The following is a 20062-nucleotide window of genomic DNA, read 5'->3' on the forward strand; positions in this document are numbered from 1 at the left end:
AACAATGAGAGTGGATAACTAACTATAGCTTTCCTGTTTCCTGTTCATCCTGTAAATATTAGGGATGTGCACCGGCCACTTTTGGTGTCTCGTGTTTTGTGTTTTGGATTTTGGGTTCGGATTTGTTTCGCAAAACACCTGACGAAAGGTTTTGGTTTGGATTTAAGGTTTTGGATTCGGATTTATTTTGAAAAAAACATAAAAAGTGTTAAAAACAAGTTTTTGGGTTTATTTTCACTCCTACGCTATTATTAACCTCAATAACATTCAATAACAATCATTTCCACTAATTCCCAGTCTATTCTGAACACCTCACACCTCACAATATTGTTTTTAGTCCAAAACGTTTCACCGAGGTAGCTTTCTGGACTGCATAGTGCAGTGGTCCCGGTACACAATTTGGTATCGGGGCCACAATACCTCCGCCTTCAAATGGTCTGAATTCCACTGCACAGCTGCCTGCTCCTACATCCTCTGCAGCATATACAGGGTGTAGTTCGAGCGTGTCAATACCTCTTGTTTTTGACGATGACAGGTCATTTTCATTAATTTATGATTTGGCAGCAACAGTCAACGTTGTTTAATATCTGATACGCCTCTATCTGGACTGCATAGTGGAGTGGCCCCGGTACCCAATTTGGTAGCGGGGCCACAATACCTCCTCCAACTTTCAAGTGTAGTGTATATAATTTATAAACACTACAGTAGTTCAAGCACGTCAATACCTCTTGTTTTAGACGACCATGGTACAGAGCATTCATCATTGAGATCACATCAAGTATGTGAAAGCCAGACAGGGTCGAAGTATTATTTGTTGACTTTGTTAACCCAAAAACTGTCCCTGTTGCAAATATTCGTGCAATGAAGAGTGACTTTTTCTATTAAAGGCTCAAGCTTTCAAGTGTAGTGTTTATAACTTATAAACACTACAGTAGTTCAAGCACGTCAATACCTCTTGTTTTAGACGACCATAGTACAGAGCATTCATCATTGAGATCACATCAAGTATGTGAAAGCCAGACAGGGTCGAAGTATTATTTGTTGACTTTGTTAACCCAAAAACTGTCCCTGTTGCAAATATTCGTGCAATGAAGAGTGACTTTTTCTATTAAAGGCTCAAGCTTTCAAGTGTAGTGTTTATAACTTATAAACACTACAGTAGTTCAAGCACGTCAATACCTCTTGTTTTTGATTATGACAGGGCATTTTACTTTTGGTTTAATTTGTTTTAATTTTTTTTTACTTTGTGCTCATGGCAAACGACTGTTGAATGGTCACATAATGGCAAAAGAAGAGTTGCAAGATGGAATTGTCCTTGGGCCCTCCCACCCACCGTTATGTTGTTGAAATAGGACATGCACACTTTAACAAACCAATCATTTTAGCGACAGGGTCTACCAAACAACTGTGGCTGAAATGATTGGTTTGTTTGGGCCCCCACACCAAAAAAGCTATTCATCTCTTCCTGTACAAACTAAACAGGCTCTACTGAGGCAAGATGTCGTCCTCATCCTCAACCTCTGATTCCTCTCCCCCTACAGTGTGTACTTCCTCCTCCTCACACATTATAAATTCGTCCCCGCTGGACTCCACAACCACAGGTCCCTCTGTACTATCTGGAGGGCAGTGCTGTACTTAATTGAGGAATTGATAATTCATTTTTATGAACATCATTTTTTCAACGTTCTGAGGAAGCAACCTCCTTCGCCGCTCACTGACCAGGTTCCCCGCTGCACTAAAAACTCTTTCCGAGTACACACTGGAGGGGGGACAACTCAGATAAAATAGAGCCAGTTTGTACAGGGGCTTCCAAACTGCCTTTTTTTCCTGCCAGTAACAATATGGACTGTCTGACATGTCTATTTGGATGGTGTCAGCAAAATAATCCTCCACCATTTTTTCTATTGTGACAGCATCCAATGCAGCAACAGTAGACATGTCTGCAATGGTTGGCAGGTCCTTCAGTCCGGACCAGATGTTATCAGCATCCCCGCCAGCGGCTCTTTTAGGAAAACTGAGCTTTTTCCTCGCAGCCACAGATGTGGAAGAAAATGAGGGTGGAGCTGTTGGCATGTCACGGTCCTCTTCAGAGGACAATCTCCTGACCAGCAGGTCTTTGCACTGCTGCAGACTTGTGTCCGCCGGAAACAGAGACAAAACATACGCTTTAAAGCGAGGATCGAGAACGGTGGCCAGAATGTATTCCTCTGACTTTAAAATAGTGACCACCCTCAGATCCTGGCAAAGCGTACAAAGGGCTTCATCCACAAGAGCTACATGCTTGGTGGAATCGCAATGGTTTACCAGCTCCTCCCTCACTTTTTCCAGCTGCTTCTGCAACAGCCTGATCAGGGGAATCACCTGACTCAAGCTGGCAGTGTCGGAACTGACTTCTCGTGTGGCAAGTTCAAACGGCTGGAGAACCTTGCACAACACGGAAATCAGTCTCCACTGTGCTTGACTCAGGCGCATCCCCACTCCTTTGCCTATGTCGTAGGTGGCTGTGTAGGCCTGAATGGCCTTTTGCTGCTCCTCCATCCTCTGCAGCATATAGAGGGTGGAGTTCCAGCGCGTCACAACCTCTTGTTTGAGGTGATGGCAGGGCAGGTTCAGGCTTTTTTGATGTGCCTCGAGCCTGCGGTAGGCACTGGCAGAATGCCGAAAGTGTCCAGCAATTTTGCGGGCCACCGCAAGCATCTCCTGCACACCCCTGTCACTCTTGAGGTAATGCTGCACCACCAAATTAACGGTGTGGGCAAAACATGGGACGTGCTGGAAATTGCCCATATGCAATGTTAGTGGCGTTGTCTGACACCACAAATCCTCAGGACAGTCTAAGTGGGGTAAGCCACTGCGAAATAATTTCCCTCATTTTCTCTAATAGGTTGTCAGCGTTGTGCCTCTTATTAAAGCCTGTAATACACAATGTTGCCTGCCTTGCCACGAGCAGCCGTTGTGTAGATGCTGCTACTGATGCAGCTGCTGCTGTTGCTGCGGAAGGGGATGCATCTACCCAGTGGGCTGTCACAGTCATATAGTCCTTAGTTTGCCCTGAACCACTTGTCCACATGTCCGTGGTTAAGTGGACAGTGGGTACAACCGCATTTTTAAGAGCACTGAGGACACTTGCTCGTACTTCTCTGTACATCTTTGGTAGCGCCTGCCTAGTGAAGTGGAATCTCGACGGGATTTGGTACCGGGGACACAATACCTCCATCAACCCTCTAAATCCCACTCCACTGATGGCGGACACCGGGCGCACGTCTAACACCAACATAGCAGTTACAGCCGCAGTTATACGCTTTGCAATAGGGTAACTACTACCGTATTTTGTGGTCATGGCAAATGACTGTTGGACGGTCAATTGTTTTTTGAAAGACGTAGCCGTCTTACGACTTCCCCTCTGGGAAGATGACCGACTAACAGCAGCAACAGCAGCAGTGGCAGTAGTAGGCGTACCGCTGCAGGATTCCTCGGATGAATTCCGTATAGAAGAGGACTCAGTCTGGCTGGTGACATGGCCTGCAGTACTAAATCTGATGGAGATCGTGGAGGAAGTTGACGAGGAGGGTGTTGGTGGTGTGTATCCAACAGGTCCAAGGGATTTAGGTGTCCCTGTACTGACGACGGTCCTAGGCCCAGTTCCTGAACTAACCACTGAACTATGAAGGTTATTCAGGTGACGTATAAGGGAGGATGTCCCTAAGTGAGCAAGATCCTTACCCCTGCTTATTTGAGCTTTACATAAGCTACATATGGCCATACATTGGTTGTCCGGATTTGAATAAAAATAACTCCAGACCGAAGAGGTGCATTTTTTGGTCTTCTGACCAGGCATGACAATGGGCTTTTTCATCCCATGGACATCAGCTGTTTCCCCCCCTGGTGCCTCATATACAATAACCACATCACCAACCTCATCATCAAGTTCCTCCACAGCGCCAGCTACATCAATAGCCTCCTCCCGCTGTACAACATTGACACCTTGATTATCCAAATCTGGATCTACACTGTGGGTGATCCTTCCAACATATGGAGAGGGTGTGCTGCAAATGCTGGATGGAGTCACCTCTTCCCGTACAGTGATGGGAAGGTCAGGCTTCACAACCACCAACACCCTTGGACTCGCCTTGGGGATTTGTGATGTCATCTGTTTAGAAGGCAGAGTTCTTTGCTGTGTTGTTGTTGTTGCTGACAGCATAACTCTCTTAAATTTTTTGTAGGGGGGGGAGGAGGAGGGCTTAGATCCTTGGGTGAAGCTGGACCACTAGTCATGAACACGGGCCAAGGCCTAAGCCGTTCTTTTCCACTACGTGTCGTAAATGGCATATTGCCAACTTTACGTTTCTCCTCAGATGATTTTAAGTTTCTCTTTTTGCTACTTTTTCAGAACTTGGGCTTTTTGGATTTTACATGCCCTGTACTAGGAGATTGGGCAACGGGCTTGCCAGACGACGTTGATGGCATTTCATCGTCTATGTCATGACTAGTGGCAGCAGCTTCAGCATTAGGAGGAAGTGGGTTTTGATCTTTCCCTACTTTATCCTCCAAATTTTTGTTTTCCATTTTTATGTAGCACAAGAGAGCATACCCCTAAGCCACACACACTCGGCAAAGCCTTTAAAAATTATATGCGGCACAGGAGAGTAGCACTGGACTTATACTGCTGAATCAGTGAACTTTGTAATATTGCAGTACCACTGGACTTATACTGCTGAATCAGTGAACTTTGTAATATAGCAGTACCAATGGACTTATACTGCAGAATCAGTGAACTTTGTAATATTGCAGTACCACTGGACTTATACTGCTGAATCAGTGAACTTTGTAATATAGCAGTACCACTGGACTTATACTGCTGAATCAGTGAGCTTTGTAATATTGCAGTACCACTGGAATTATACTGCTGAATCAGTGAACTTTGTAATTTAGCAGTACCAATGGACTTATACTGCTGAATCAGTGAACTTTGTAATATAGCAGTACCAATGGACTTATACTGCAGAATCAGTGAACTTTGTAATATTGCAGTACCACTGGACTTATACTGCTGAATCAGTGAACTTTGTAATATTGCAGTACCACTGGACTTATACTGCTGAATCAGTGAACTTTGTAATATAGCAGTACCACTGGACTTATACTGCTGAATCAGTGAACTTTGTAATATAGCAGTACCACTGGACTTATACTGCTGAATCAGTGAACTTTGTAATATAGCAGTACCACTGGACTTATACTGCTGAATCAGTGAACTTTGTAATATAGCAGTACCACTGGACTTATACTGCTGAATCAGTGAACTTTGTAATATAGCAGTACCACTGGACTTATACTGCTGAATCAGTGAACTTTGTAATATAGCAGTACCACTGGAATTATACTGCTGAATCAGTGAACTTTGTAATATAGCAGTACCAATGGACTTATACTGCTGAATCAGTGAACTTTGTAATATAGCAGTACCACTGGACTTATACTGCTGAATCAGTGAACTTTGTAATATAGCAGTACCACTGGACTTATACTGCAGGATTGTTTTTGGATATTTTTATTTATTTATTTTTTTATAACTTTTTTTAATTTTTTTTATCACTTGGGAATAATGGGGAAATAACAATGCCCTTATAAGGACAGAGCACAGGACACAGCACTACTGGACTGAACAGGACACAGCAAAGGACCCAGCAGCACCACTGAACTCAGAAGGACAGAGCACAGGACACAGCACCACTGGACTGAACAGGACACAGCACAGGACCCAGCAGCACCACTGAACTCAGAAGGACAGAGCACAGGACACGGCACCACTGGACTGAGCAGAACACAGCACAGCACAGCACGCACGAGATATAGCAGGACAGAGGACCACCTAACACAACCTCCCTCTACCCTGATCAATGCCCGAGTGAAGATGGCGGCGGCTAGCGGGGAATTTATAGAATACGAGTATCGCGAGATCCGACAGTGGGATTATGACTCAAAACCTTGGTTTCAGTTTTGCAATTGGCGGGAATACCCGGATCTGTCTCAGATCCGGCTCGGATCGGCAACGTTCGGGTGGGCTCGGATTTCAGATATCCGAGCCCGCTCATCTCTAGTAAATATATAATTCAAGTAATTATTACTATTCAATGCAGTATTTCCTTGGATTTTATACAGCAATGGTGTAAGTGCACCTGTGAATTTGGTTATATAAGACAAACTGGTCAAAAAACTAAAACCAGACTGTCTAAACATAAAAGTGAAATGAGAAATTTTACTCCAGAAACTACTGAAGTAAACTCGAAATTAGCAATATACTTAGCCAAACATTTTTTTGATTAGCAATACAATTTATCCCATTTATGGTGGAAGGTGCTACACCTAGAGGGGGTCATCTAACCAAAGTATAGTAATTTTAATTCAGCAGAACAAAACCAAGAAGACTGGAAAACCGGGAACCATGTTTCTTAAAGGATTGAATAAAAATAATAATAGCCTTCACCAGTATGTATATAATAAATTACTGTATAAGGGTACCATATATAATTGATAATTGTTTATAAATAGAAAGTAATTTGTTTATACCATTTATAATTATAAGTGTATAAGAAGTTATGCTGAAGAGCTAAATTAGAGACTAATTATGGATAATATCAGTTGTCGAAGTGAAAGTTTAGAAGTGCTGGTATGGAACTCCCACTTTGAAATGAATGGCTGGGTCATTTTAGGTGCAATTTAACACTATATAGTAAAATATGTAGCAAAATAATTTTATTTTTTTTATTGCAGTACAGTGTCAGCCAGAAAAATCTATGAGATATTGAATACTTTTGTGTCAAAAAAGACAAAAGTATTATAGGAGTGATACCTTTATTGGCTAACCAAAAGAAATTTTTATATTTGCTAGCTTTCAGAGCACAGAGACCCCTTCATCAGGCAAGTTTACAAAAGAATGACTGAGAAAAGGGCAATCAGCGCTCCCCACCCGGCCAGGCAAACAGGGGCGTCGCCGCGAGCCAATCCGGGCGGAGCGCTGATGTCATCAGGCTTCGACGCACTGGCGGCTATTTAAGACGCCCGCGTCGGCACCCGCGAGGTCAATCGACGACGGAGACTAAGGAGAGCAGACCTCGTGGGACCGTGGCAGAAGAAGAAGACAGAAGACCGGCCGGCAGCAGAGACAGAGAGCCCTTTACAGGGCTGAGAGCGACTCTGTCTATTGAAGACCCGGGGGGTGCAGAGAGCCAGAGAGGAGTCCCGTCCGCCTTCCCTGGAAGGCCAGAAGAGGACATACGCAGAGGTAGCCAGAAGTACACAGGTAAGGCCCCTGGGGCACCACCTCTCACGGGCCTGCACTCTAGACCCTCCCTGTAAACTTTTCCCGGGCACAAGGCCCGAGCTGTATACCAGGCATTAGGCCTGAGCCGCAGTTAGGGGTGGCCACCGTAGGCTATTAATAGGCTTTAGGCCACGGTGTAGGTAGGGGGCTCAGCCCCACCACAGGGCACAAGGCCCTTAGTCAGTCTAGGCATTAGGCCTAGAGCTAGGTATGGGGCACAGCCCTACATCATCATCATCACCATTTATTCATACAGCGCCACAAATTCTGCAGCGCTGTACAGAGAACTCATTCATATCAGTCCCTGTCCCATTGGAGCTTACAGTCTAAATTCCCTAACATAAGTACACCTACTAGTATGTTTTTGGAGTGTGGGAGGAAACCGGAGCACCCAGAGGAAATCCACGCAAACACAGGGAGAACATACAAAGTCCACGCAGATAAGCCCATGGTCGGGAATTGAACTCATCACTCCAGTGCTGTGAGGCAGAAGTGCCCAACCACTTAACCATCGTGTTGCCCACAATCAAGGCACAAGGCCCTTAGTTAGGTTTGGGCGTTAGGCCACCACCAGGCACGGGGCTCGACCCCACAGGCAGGGCAAAAGGCCCTCAGCCAGGTAGGCCCCTAGGTAGGGCAGGGCACTAGGCTCATCTTTGCTCTAGGGTACGCAGCAGGCTCCGAACAGAGTAGGAAGGTATAGTGTGCATTGGTACTGTATTGTTGTGGGCATTGTGTACTGTATTGTTGTGGGCATTGTGTACTGTATTATTGTGGGCATTGCGTACTGTATTGTTGTGGGCACTGTGTACTGTATTGGTGTGTGTATACGCAGGTTGCGGGGTTGGGTTGTATTTCCTCTCCAGGATCCAGAAGTCAGTCTCCCGTTGGAGAGAGGCTCTGATGTTTGGTCCGTTCTCTGGCCGCACGCTATTATTATTATTGTTTATTTATTAGGCGCCACAAGGTTTCCGCAGCGCCGTACATGGTACAAACAGTAGACTATACAGGGTAAAACAGTACAGAACAATAAACACAAAGTACCAATACTTCAGAATCTCCGGGCAGCAAATACAGTAGAGACGGAGGGGAAGAACAGGTATGGAGACAGGAGGGAAGAGGGGCACTGCTCATACGAGCTTACATCCTAAGGGATGTAAGCTAGGCCTGGAAGGGGCAAGGAGAATGGGCAAAGCACCACGCCAGAGAAAGAAGCCACACGGTAGTTCTCCCGCCCGGTAAGTCCCCGTCATACCCGTAGGTGTCAGCGGTAGTGGTTGTGGTTCCTCGCTGCATTGAGTTCCGGGGGAGCTTCCCGCGGTTCCATTTGGGTGCCTGTTCTGAGTTCCGGCAGGTTAGCCTGACGGTTCCATGGCAGGCCGTGTCTCGTGGGGTAGGGGGCGTGGTTCACTTGAGTTCCAGCAGTGCACTGACGGATCCAGGTGGGAACTGCCAGACCCAGCGACGCTTTGCTGGCAAACGTAGCCCTGCCACTCGAACCGCTGGGTGGCCCTCACTGATCGTGAGTAGAGAGTTCGGGTGAGAACGTTCTCTGTCCCGAACACTCGTAGCCCCCATGTCCAGGCCAGAGTAACACGGGGTGACGACAGGCGGAATCAAGCAAGTGTCTTCGTTCCTGGTCGTAGCCCCGGATAGCCACTTCCTTTCCCCCCTCAGGGGTACATCTCTCTCTTTTGTCTTGTCTGCAGGAGGAGTGTAGCGAACGCCACGAAGGACAGTGGTGCAGTCAGAGAGAGTACCACCTTCCATAGCAGTCCCTCGGGATCAGGTGATTACCTTCAGTGGGTAAGAGGGCAAGTGTCCTGGTTGGTAACCCGGGGTAGTGCCCCCTACACCATCTTCATATATCACCCTGTGCCCCCTCCATAGATCTCCATGTGCCCTCCCATAGATCACCGTGACTTTCTTCTGTCTTCTTGTCTTCCTCTTCTTTTTCGTCTGAGCTCTTGGCTCCTCTCTGCAGTGGGTGTCCAACGGCAGCTCACAATACTCATGTTCCTGGCGGCTGCCAGGCAGGCAGAGAATCCTGTCCAGCTGCTCTGATTGTGTTTTAACCACCTAAACCTGGTTACAAACCACCTAAAAAGATCATCGAAACCCAGCGATTTTCATAAAATGCGGCTTGAAACATTCCCCATACCTAAATAGTGTTATGTTCTCATATCTGATCTAATAGGTCCCTACATTCCAGCTGTCAAGGCAACTCTATTCCATACTTGCCAACTCTCCCAGAATATCCGGGAGACTCCCGCATTTTCGAGAGTCTCCCGGACTCCCGGGCAAGTGTGGCAATCTCCCGAATTCTGCCCACTTCACTAGAAAGTGCCCCACTTCCTAGTGCAGTGGGCAGATTTAGATCCCAAACACCGCGATTCCCGGTGAATCGCGTCATTTGGCCCCGCGTTTGCGTCATGACGTCACAGGGGGCGGGCCAAAATGACGCGTTTTGGCCGCCCCGCCCCCCTCCACTGGCTGGCTCCCGGAAGGGAGCTGAAGAAAGTGGGCAAGTATGCTCTATTCACTCTCCATTCTCATACAGACTATTATATGTTATTACATGAATACCATTCCCTCTGTTATCCTATACCAGTGATGGACAAACTACGGCCCGCAGGCCAAATACAGCCCACTTAGAGGTTCTATCTGGCCCGCCAATATTTTAAAAAATTTCATTAAAATATGCATAAAATTATTAGGGCCGACCCTGTGTGTCAGAACCTTCATTATTATGCCTTCCCAGCTATTTCCTCCATTACACTTCATCCTCCTTTCTCAAAGGCGCACGGAGGATTGTCGGGGGGGGGGTTTCTCCCCGCCGACCCAAAAAAAGAAAAAAAACAGAGAAAAAGCCAGCGCTGTCCTATACAGCAGCCGCGGCGCTGTCTAAGAAGCGTCTGCGGTGGTGCTGTATACAATTCTTTGACAGCGCCGCGGCTGCTGTATAGGACAGTGGCCACTTAGTTAGCGCAGGGGGGGTATCTAGAGACTCAGAAACCCCCCCTGCGTGCGCCACTGTTCCTAAAAGGACACTTCGTATGTCAATCACTCAAACACCTGCCCGCCCCCTAATGGCTGAAAGTCATGTGAGAAGAGATGGGCTGGGCCATATACTAAGGCGGATTTTGATTGGCTGCTGTGTTGTCAGTTAGTGGCTCACCAGGAAGACGGATCTGCAACAAGCTGCTGAAATAATTGCTGTGTCTGTACGATCGCTGCACTTATAGATGTAACACTGCTATATAACACCCTCACGTCCCATTTAAAAAATTTGTATTATATATTTCGATATTTGAGTTTTTTAATAAATTATATTGGCCCGCCTAAAGTTTTTCTTTTTTATTTGGCCCGCTCCTGAAAAAGTTTGCCCATCACTGTCCTATACTCATTCCTCCATCTATTATCCTAGGTTACAAGTTATTACATCATCCGGATCATACCACTATCATTGCAGGGTGATATTATTGTGTTCTCATTGAGTTTTCTTCAGATGAAGTCTATAAAATGCTCTGTGAAGCACACATTACCCTCTGTGAGTACTCAGCTCTTCCTCACATATGGTGGTGCTTTATCCTCATGTCACTCCCCCTCCCCCCTGTCAGGTGGTTGTGTCCGACATCTGCGGACGTGCTGGAGTGCAGAGTGTCACCCGCTGTATGTAGTGCCGGCGGCAGAGGTAAGAGGGAGGGACCGGGATGTGTGACAGGAAGGACAGGGGGAGCTGACAGTTACACGCTGCGGAGGGAGCGCAGACCTCTGACAGTAACCAGCAGGCATCTCTTCCATAGAGCTGTAGTGACGGCCGGAGCTACAGGAGCACACGGTACTTACAGCTGGATCATGTCCGCTCTACATAGCGGTTTGTGGTTGTCATTCTCTGACAGTTTGGGTAGGAGGGTTTAGTAGTGTTAGGTAGAGGCGGGACTACAAGTCTCATGCCCTGCCAGGCAGAGTTACTGAGATTTGTAGTACATGATGCATGCACATCCATTAAAGACTACATGGGTCTCCTTGTCTATATATATATATATATATTATTGCTGCTTAAACTGTGTGTATTTTGATAGAAACCGATTTTATTTTTTTATTTGTCCAGCATTGTGCCAAAACATTGTAGTAGCTTACTCAACCATGCGTTTTGGAGTAGATGTGCTACGGGATATATAATATGAGTAAATGCTGAATTCTGTAACGCTTTGTAAAATTTACATTGCACTCTGGCACCTCTATTTGGTGCAGATCAGATGCCAATGGAAACAGACTAAGGTAAAGTCCAGAGAGCATGTATTGTTTGTCTGCACGTTTAGACCCTACTGGTTTGAACTAGGAAGTTACTGCAAAAGTATAGTTTTATTGCCAGGATATTATTCCTAGGTGTCACTGTATTGTTGAAACCTGCACTATGCTTCCAGTCCAGTCATTTTTATCAACATTCATGCATGTAGATATTATACTTGTGTATGTATACATGCACAGACTCAGTAAAGTTTATAACAATGAACAGTGCATTATTGCAAAGGAATATGATGTGTGGAGAACATGTTACATCATGTGACAGATCCCTCATTAGTTTAGCTGTGAATATTTGTTTTAACTGCAGCACCCACCTTCCCCTAAAAAGTATTTGCCTTTGTCATGGCAAATAAACTTAACTCCATAAATATCTTAACCTACACAGTGATTATGGGTTCCTTTAGGTTATCATACCTACTATACTGTTCCACAAAATTGGTCAGTGCACTCTGTGGCACATTGTTTAGATTTCCCATCTAATTGTAATTTTAATGCTAACTATCTGTATATTTTGGTTTGTATTTTGTACCTTTGCTGATCTTGCAATAACATTGTGTTTATACTTGTCCTTTACCTCCTCATAGAACTTTCATGATGACCCACCAACTCCTGCCTCGTGCCTTGGTTTCCCCTCGCTGGCTATGGGAAACTTTACGATCTGGTTCAGCTCTCAAAGGAAACCTTCGTGTCCTCGATGCCTCATGGCATCTTCCCAAATCTGGACGGGACTCATGGCGTGAGTACAAGGAACGTCATATTCCTGGGGCCTACTTTTTCGACATAGATGCTTGCAGTGATCGCACCTCCCCATATGACCATATGCTCCCGAGTGAAGACCAGTTTGCTGAATATGCAGGACGACTTGGGGTGTCCAACAGCAGCAATGTGGTAGTATATGACGCAAGTGATTTTGGCTCGTTTAGTGCTCCCCGGCTATGGTGGATGTTTAGAGTATTTGGACATCCCCATGTGTCAGTGTTGGATGGTGGCCTTAAAGCCTGGCTAAAGGAAGGCCTTCCAGTAAACTCTGGGAAGGAGCCTCGTCCTCAGCTGTCAGAGTTCAAGGCAAACTTAAACACATCTCAGGTTGTTGGGCACGAGGAAATCGCAGAAAATGTGGAAAAAAACAAATTTCAAATGGTGGATGCCAGGGTGGAGGGAAGATTTCGGGGGCTTGAACCTGAGCCCAGGGAAGGTAAGGTTGGATTGTCTTTCTTAAAATGTTTTCTTGTTTATTAATGTCTGCACAATGGGACTCTCTTCCCCCCCCCCGCCTGCCATATATATAGTAAAATCATGGGGGTCCCACACATGAGACCGCAACAGTATGGGAGATGTTCACTCCTAGCAATATCTCCCATTACTATTTGACATGTGAGTCTTCACTCCAGAGAAAGCGCTTCCACTGCTTCAGAGTCTAATTGAGGGGTGCTTTACACCACTTCAGTCGACGTTTGGCATTGAGCATTGTAATCTGAGGCTTGTGTGTGCGGCTGCTCAGACATGGACACCCATTCCATGAAACTCCCGGCAGACAGTTCTGCTATCCACCATCTCGCAGTCTGACGGACGAATCTGGGTTTGCCAGGAGAATGCTTCCTACTCGAATGCATATTGCCGGAGGAGATATAATTATTTGGTTCTGTTATTAATGGTTTGCCCTGGACCCCTTAGTTCCATTGAAGGGAAATCTTAATGCTACCGCTTACAATGACCTTAAGAGTAGTGTGCTTCCAACTTTGTGGCAACAGTTTGGGAAGGGCCCTTTCCTCTTTTAGCATAACAATGACCCTGTGCACAAAGCGAGGTCCATCAGAAAATGGTTTCCTGAGTTTGTTGTGGAAGAACTTGACTGCCTAGCACAAAGCCCTCACCTCTAGCCCATCGAACACCTTTGAGTTGAATTGTAAAGCAGACTGCGAACCAGGCCTTATCACTCAACCTAACTAATGCTCTTGTGGCTAAATGGATGTGAATCTGTGCAGCCATGTTTCAAAATCCAGTAGAAAGCCTTCTCAGAAGCACGGAGGTTGTTGTAGCAACAAAAGGGGGACCTACTCCATATTAATATCCATGGTCTTGAAATCGGATGTTCAACAAGCGTATATGGATGTTAAGTTTGGGCGTCCGCATACTTATGCCATGTAGTGTGTGTGTGTATAATATTTATATACCACACCTCGATATATTACAAACTCTTGTATGAAACTTTTTTTTTTTTTAATTGTCAATTTTTTTTTTATAGTGGAAGCAGTTGATTTGCCAGCTAAGCAGGTGGTTGCGCACCAGGTTGGACAAACCTGTATCAATGGACCACTATCCATGGGCATATGAAAAAGTGCCACTTCATTATGCTATAGTTTGACAATATTGCAAATGCAGAATGTTTCTAATGTAATGTGAGACTATAACCAGGATGTAGAAAAAGTAAGACTTATACAAAGGATCAAAAATACCCCCATAACAGGAAGAACTATGGCATTTTGACTTGGAGTTTTTTGTGTTTTATTTAAATGTTGTAGATTGTTACCTCTTGAATCCTATGATTAGGGCTATGTACATACCAGCATTGAAATACAACACTGGTAGTACCAGTAAATTGACCTTGCTTCACAGGAGCTTTAAGACACATTCATTAATATATATGAAAGCTGCTTGCAGCATAGTGTTTTATATCAGCAATTCCCATAGAACTTAATTATGTTTTACCAATAATTGACAAATTATTGCTGCAGGCAATGCCAAAATCACTGTGAAACGAACGCTTGTCAAAGAGCATGTTTCCGCTGATCCATATGCCTACGATATTTTCACAACATCAGAGAATGTTTAGTGTTTTGTAGATTTGGATTAGATATGCTTTAAATGCTTTATTTTAATGCCTTTGTGTACAAGCCCAAAAGGATCATTCAGTTTTAATAAACTCTGAGGGCTTACTCACACACATGCAATGTTGAAATGGATATAAATGTATGAAAATATGCACCTTGTGACACATTTTGAACACATGTTTGATTAGTTGATTTAGCAATAATTGTGCTAGTACCGTGCAGTAATACATGAGAAAGAAAGGACTGAAGCCTTCTAAAATGTAAAAATAACAGTTGAGAGCAGCACCATTAACTCGTATTTGTCCTTTGTTTTAATTAGGATTTTTTTTCTGTGCTATTAACATGTGAAAAGCACAAAAATAAAAAGTTGCTTGGAGGAAAAGGGAACAATGTCCCCTAACAAGTACAGCCAAAAATCTATAGGTCTCCTGTTTGAATGTAACCTGGGGCTCTGTGTCATTGATTGGCTGCTTTCTTGTTTATGGTCATGTACAAATGTTCTGTTAACTCTATGGTGAATGCAAACAGATTTCTATGGATGGTCTGTACACATAACCTTCACAGAAAACATAACAAAGCAGTTTCTTTACTCCCATCATGTACTCTCTGAATGTTTGTGTAAGGACCATTTGCATAGGGATCGATTATTTGTTCGTGATTAATTTGTTTTCTTTTTTTATAATTGATTCTTTCTATTGATGCCTCTTGTGATTCTATCTTTCAGGAATTGAACCTGGACACATCTCTGGTGCTATAAACCTTCCTTTCCCAAGTTTCCTCACCGAAGAAGGCTATGAGAAGTCCCCAGAAGAGCTGCAACGTCTATTCCAGGAGAAGGGCATTGATCTGTCGCGTCCACTGGTTGCGTCGTGTGGCTCTGGGGTCACTGCCTGCCACATAGCTCTGGCTGCTTTCCTCTGTGGTAAAGAAGACACTGCCATATATGATGGGTCCTGGGTTGAGTGGTACATGCGTGCAAAGCCAGAAGAGGTTGTGTCGGAGGGTAGAGGAAAGACATTATAAGTGATCCATTAATCACTTTGAAGACCTGTGAACATTTGTTTGTTTCCTTCAGAAACTTATTTCTACTTGTGCCATTGTTTCTTGATCAGCTTGTTCACATCTGAAAGCCCTCGCCATGTTATGGCAACATTTCATTTAGTGCCTTATTTCCCTTGCTTATAGGAGGTCTATGCTTCTAATCAAGGAGGTAAACTAATATTCTGACCGTTTTAAAGAGCACAGGAGCCCTGATCTTAAGGTCAAGTGAGTTGTATTGTTTAACAAAACAATATATGGGAATATCTGTGTAATAATTATCCATTAAAGCTTGAGACCAGCAGAATGAGTATCATGTAAACAATCCATATTGTGATACGTGAGAGGTTTGTGTGACTGGACCTTTTGATAATAATGTTATCTGTCACAATTCTCATTGGGATGCTAGTTTGCATGTACTTTAATGTAATCCGCAACAGTGACGCACAAATCGGTGATGGGTGTTTTATTACTTTCAATGGGACAAACAAAAATTTGCATCACTAATGTAAAATTCTATAGCAGGCAGGGATTATCTTAATGTTTGCTACTGAACTTGCAAAACCAAATGATACATTAGTATTGTAAAAGTTGGTGGGAATCAATAGGTATTAATCAAGGGTGGGAATTACAAGTATATGTTCTGCATAATATACGGATATCCTATATTGCAAAGAGTGGTCAAATGTTCACTATAGTTTGTTCAAACTTGTATTTTTAATTACAGAGCACGTTTTAGGTGCATGGTGTTCACCCCAAGGATTGTTTTTAGTGCACCTAATTCAATGATCATTTATATGTTGCATGCCCACTGACAAACTTAGATCCTAGGTCCTCTCCTTCCAATCCACTATAATCATTTCAGTACCAAGACACTGCCTGTGAGATCTATAGCCTGTAGACTCTGCAGGCTGTAAGACATGGTTGGGCAAAATTACACTTTATGGTTCCATAGGGGGGCGCATATTACATTTTAAGAGAAGGATCATATTCTAGTATGGGGGATCACAACATCAGTATGAAGTGCTCAGGCAGACCAAGCCGTATATTAACCTATTGCTAAATAGAAAAGCTGGTCAGAAGTTATCACTATACAGTTATGGACTCCTTTTCAACAAATACTGGGCCTGTTGCCCAAAACCGGTACTTATAGAGAGAATAGTGACAGTAATGCTACTTGGTAGGAGTACAAAATGCAACTCGCCTGTAAGTGCATTTAGCTGCCAGCTTCACCATGTTGCCAAAGGCTTTCTTAACACTAGGTCCTGATCCCCCTGTCTCTGCCTAAAGACTTGGGTTGTGTATAGTAGGCAGACACAATTATTTTAATTCAATGAATTAAGTTCAGGAAGACCTAACTGGAAGTGAGCTGTCAGCACCCTCGAGGCTGCATCTATATTCCTTTTAGTCTGGGAATTTTTGTCTCGTTTCTAGGCTTCATGCTGTCAGTTTACTGGGTGTACAAAGTTTCCATTACACTTTTCCATATATCCAAGTAAATGATGTCCTATGCTACTATAGCAGTGTTGGCTAACCTGTGACACTCAAGGTGTTGTCAAACTACAAGTCCCAGCATGCTTTGCCAATATAATAGCAGCTTATTACTGGAAGGGTATGCTGGGACTTGTAGTTTCACAACACCTTGAGTGTCACAGGTTAGCCAACACTGCACTATAGCAACAAACGTGTGTTTTTTGCACAAATGTGACGGATGCTCCTATTGATCTGCATTAAGAGCTCCCTAAAGTGTGTAATCGTGTATTTGTTCATATTGAGCATAGATAACGGTTCTGTAGTGACGTAGCTGAGTTATTAGCTTTCTACTTATGTAAAGTATAGTCACGTCATTTCTGCGTGGTCATGCATTTTGAGTATTTACATGTACATTGTAGCTCATTTTTAATAATGCATATATCTACCAAAAAGTCAATAGTTTCCTATCTGTTTGTAATTGCTGGCATTGTTGGTTAGTAAGTAGAGGCAAAATTAGTTATTCCTGAATTCATATACACATAAGAGGACAGTTTTACATTCTAATCAAAGCAGGTGTCTTGTATCCTTTTAAAGGTCGTCCTCCACTTTGAAATGGGTAGGTATGGATAATAAGCACATCTTCACTGCAGCAGGATGGGAGTTTGGGAGACTGAGTGTGGGAGACTGTGACTTGTCCACAAGTGTCTTTATGTAAGTGAGAACTGGGCTACATGAGTGTCATTAGTAAGTACATCACAGGCTTGAGAGATAGAAATGAGAATGGAGACGGGAAGAGTAGTACATATTGTTGCGGGCCCTGTCAAACTGAGCGAAGTCAATTATTGTGTCAAACGCACCAATATGTGACAGGACCTTCATATATCCTAACTGATTTTTTTTTTTTGTCTGTTTCAATTATTATATTGACCACAAGATCAATTTTATCTCTGGATGATCAATGAAAATAGTTACACATTTCCAACCTACATTCCGTGTAGGTATGCAAGTAAGCCGCTCCAATAGTAGAATAGGCTTCTCTGTAATGCTGTTTACATGGTAGGTGTCGAGTTGACACACATTGGGGCCGATTCAATTCTGCCGCGAATAGCGCGGCGTTAACAGTATTACCGTTAATACTGTAATTTTAGCCTGGATTTCATCTCGCAGCTCAGGGAGCCGCGAGTAAAAATCCACCGTTGAAATTACCGTATTAAGGGTAATTATGCGCAGTTTTACCGTATTAACGGTAAAACTGCCAACGGCGCGTTATTCTCGGCAGAATTGAATTGGCCCCATTGACTGAAATGACTGCCTTGTAAACAATCCTTTTTGCAAAAATCCTTTCATTGGATTTTTTGAGTGTGGTACGGATATGTGCTGACACAGTGCACTCATATATAGACAGTCTGTATTGGATTTCTCTGTGCAGGACAGCATAAGAAGACCTATAGCCTCACTAAAACAATGATCAGAATTAGATTTCAAAACTACACTCCTTAGGGACAGTATGTAATAAGCCTATCCAGTTGTTTCCCCTGTTGGAGTGTCTTATTTACATCCTTGGATTATATAAGCATTACTTTTTTACCATACAAACAACACTCCACTAAAAGCAGATTGAAGCTCATTACAGGATCCTGATAAATTTTTTTCTTTGCATGGTGAAGCTATTCAGCTGTTTAACCTTCAATATTCATTACTGATGCAATCCTGTGTTATATAATCCTGTACAATACTTTTCACTAAGCAGAAATTTAATTTTGCATGAAAATATTAAAATTACCTTGACAAACCCTAGTGTGTGTTGGCATTTGTCTGAATTTTGATATATATTTTATTGCCTATGGTTCTTTCTTGCTGTGCATTAGATTACAAATGAATCCACTCTTTTTTTTTTTTTTCCTAGGCTGCAGAGGTAACAAGAAAGACTTTTGATTTTCTTAACATATTAACACAGGCTTCTGAAGAAACAATGCAGTCTCTTGTCTGTTTACTGCCTCCCGGGAACAGCGATGAGGACTGGTGTTCTAGAGAGGATAGGGAGATATTACACCATTAATGGTGGTTTTGTTTGTTTTATAATAGTGCATGCTACAGTTTTGTATTGATGTCCATTCACTATTATATAACAATGAAAGCAGCATATGGATGACTGAAAAAAGATGCAGTCGAAAGCAAACTGAAAGTGCTCTGCAATTTATGGAGAGGCAGAAAAATCTGATCGCCTATTTCTTTAAAGCCATCCTTTTCAGTTTAATTACATTTTTAGTTTTAAGTATTGCTTCGTTTAGGCTCGCTTATGTGACATCGGAACTCTGTTGAATGCATGTAGTTCTTTTGTGTGTGTGACGCTTTGTATTACATTGTTCAGATTGTAATAGAACTGCTTCTGTCCCTATACTTTTAATGAAATCCATTTGGCAGAGCAGTGTGTTTGGAATCACGCTTGCAACAAGTAAAACATGTATAAAACAGTTCCCATACACAGTGCATTGTTTAAAATAAATCATTGAAATAAAGGACAGTCTTGCCCTGTTCCCATCCAACCAGCAATAGCACTTGATTTTTATTTTATATATAAGGTGGTTTAAAAAAGAAATATACAGTGTTTTATTCAACTACATTTTATTTAAAATTTGTCTTTTTTTGTTTTGTTTTTATTCTACTTATTTTGGTATGATGTATAGGGTTCTTAGGGAACCTTGTCCATTAAACTAGAAGCACTGGCGTGGCAAAGTAGCTACTCCAGGGGTCCCATTCTTGTTAATTACCATTGTTTCAAAGGCTTAAGTAATATCTGTGGATCTTTTGAGAGTGAGCCTGGTCTTCTCATTGCTTTTATTTTTGTGTGGCCTTCCCTTTATAGAGGCCCCAGCCCTGCACTAACCAAGCTTGGGCTGTCTTTCATTATAGATGGGGGACACTAGGCTCATGGACAGGGGGAGATTTTTTTTTTTTTTTACTGTGCTTTTTAATTTTTATTCTTACACTGTACATGTTTTATTACAGGTGGTAAGTGTGCTGGCAAATGCACTTTCTCCAGACAGGTCCCAAAGTGTAGGTCTTTGTCAGAGAAGTGTATTTC

At 43.3% G+C, this 20062-nt stretch overlaps 1 protein-coding gene across 3 annotated transcripts in view; it reads left to right on the forward strand.

Moving 5' to 3' along the window:
• Positions 1-18770, forward strand: part of MPST (mercaptopyruvate sulfurtransferase) — a 41954-nt gene extending 23184 nt beyond the window's left edge. The window contains exons 1-3 of one of the 3 annotated variants that reach the window (XM_075183058.1): positions 10915-11018; positions 12220-12830; positions 15191-18770. In XM_075183058.1, the coding sequence (XP_075039159.1) occupies positions 12227-12830; positions 15191-15489 (903 nt within the window). In that variant the 5' untranslated portion in view covers positions 10915-11018; positions 12220-12226 and the 3' untranslated portion in view covers positions 15490-18770. The other 2 variants (XM_075183057.1, XM_075183059.1) reach the window with 2 other exon arrangements.
• The last annotated feature ends 1292 nt before the right edge of the window (positions 18771-20062 follow it).

Source organism: Mixophyes fleayi, chromosome 8 (genome assembly GCF_038048845.1).
Source record: "Mixophyes fleayi isolate aMixFle1 chromosome 8, aMixFle1.hap1, whole genome shotgun sequence".
Taxonomy (NCBI): Eukaryota; Metazoa; Chordata; class Amphibia; order Anura; family Limnodynastidae; genus Mixophyes; species Mixophyes fleayi.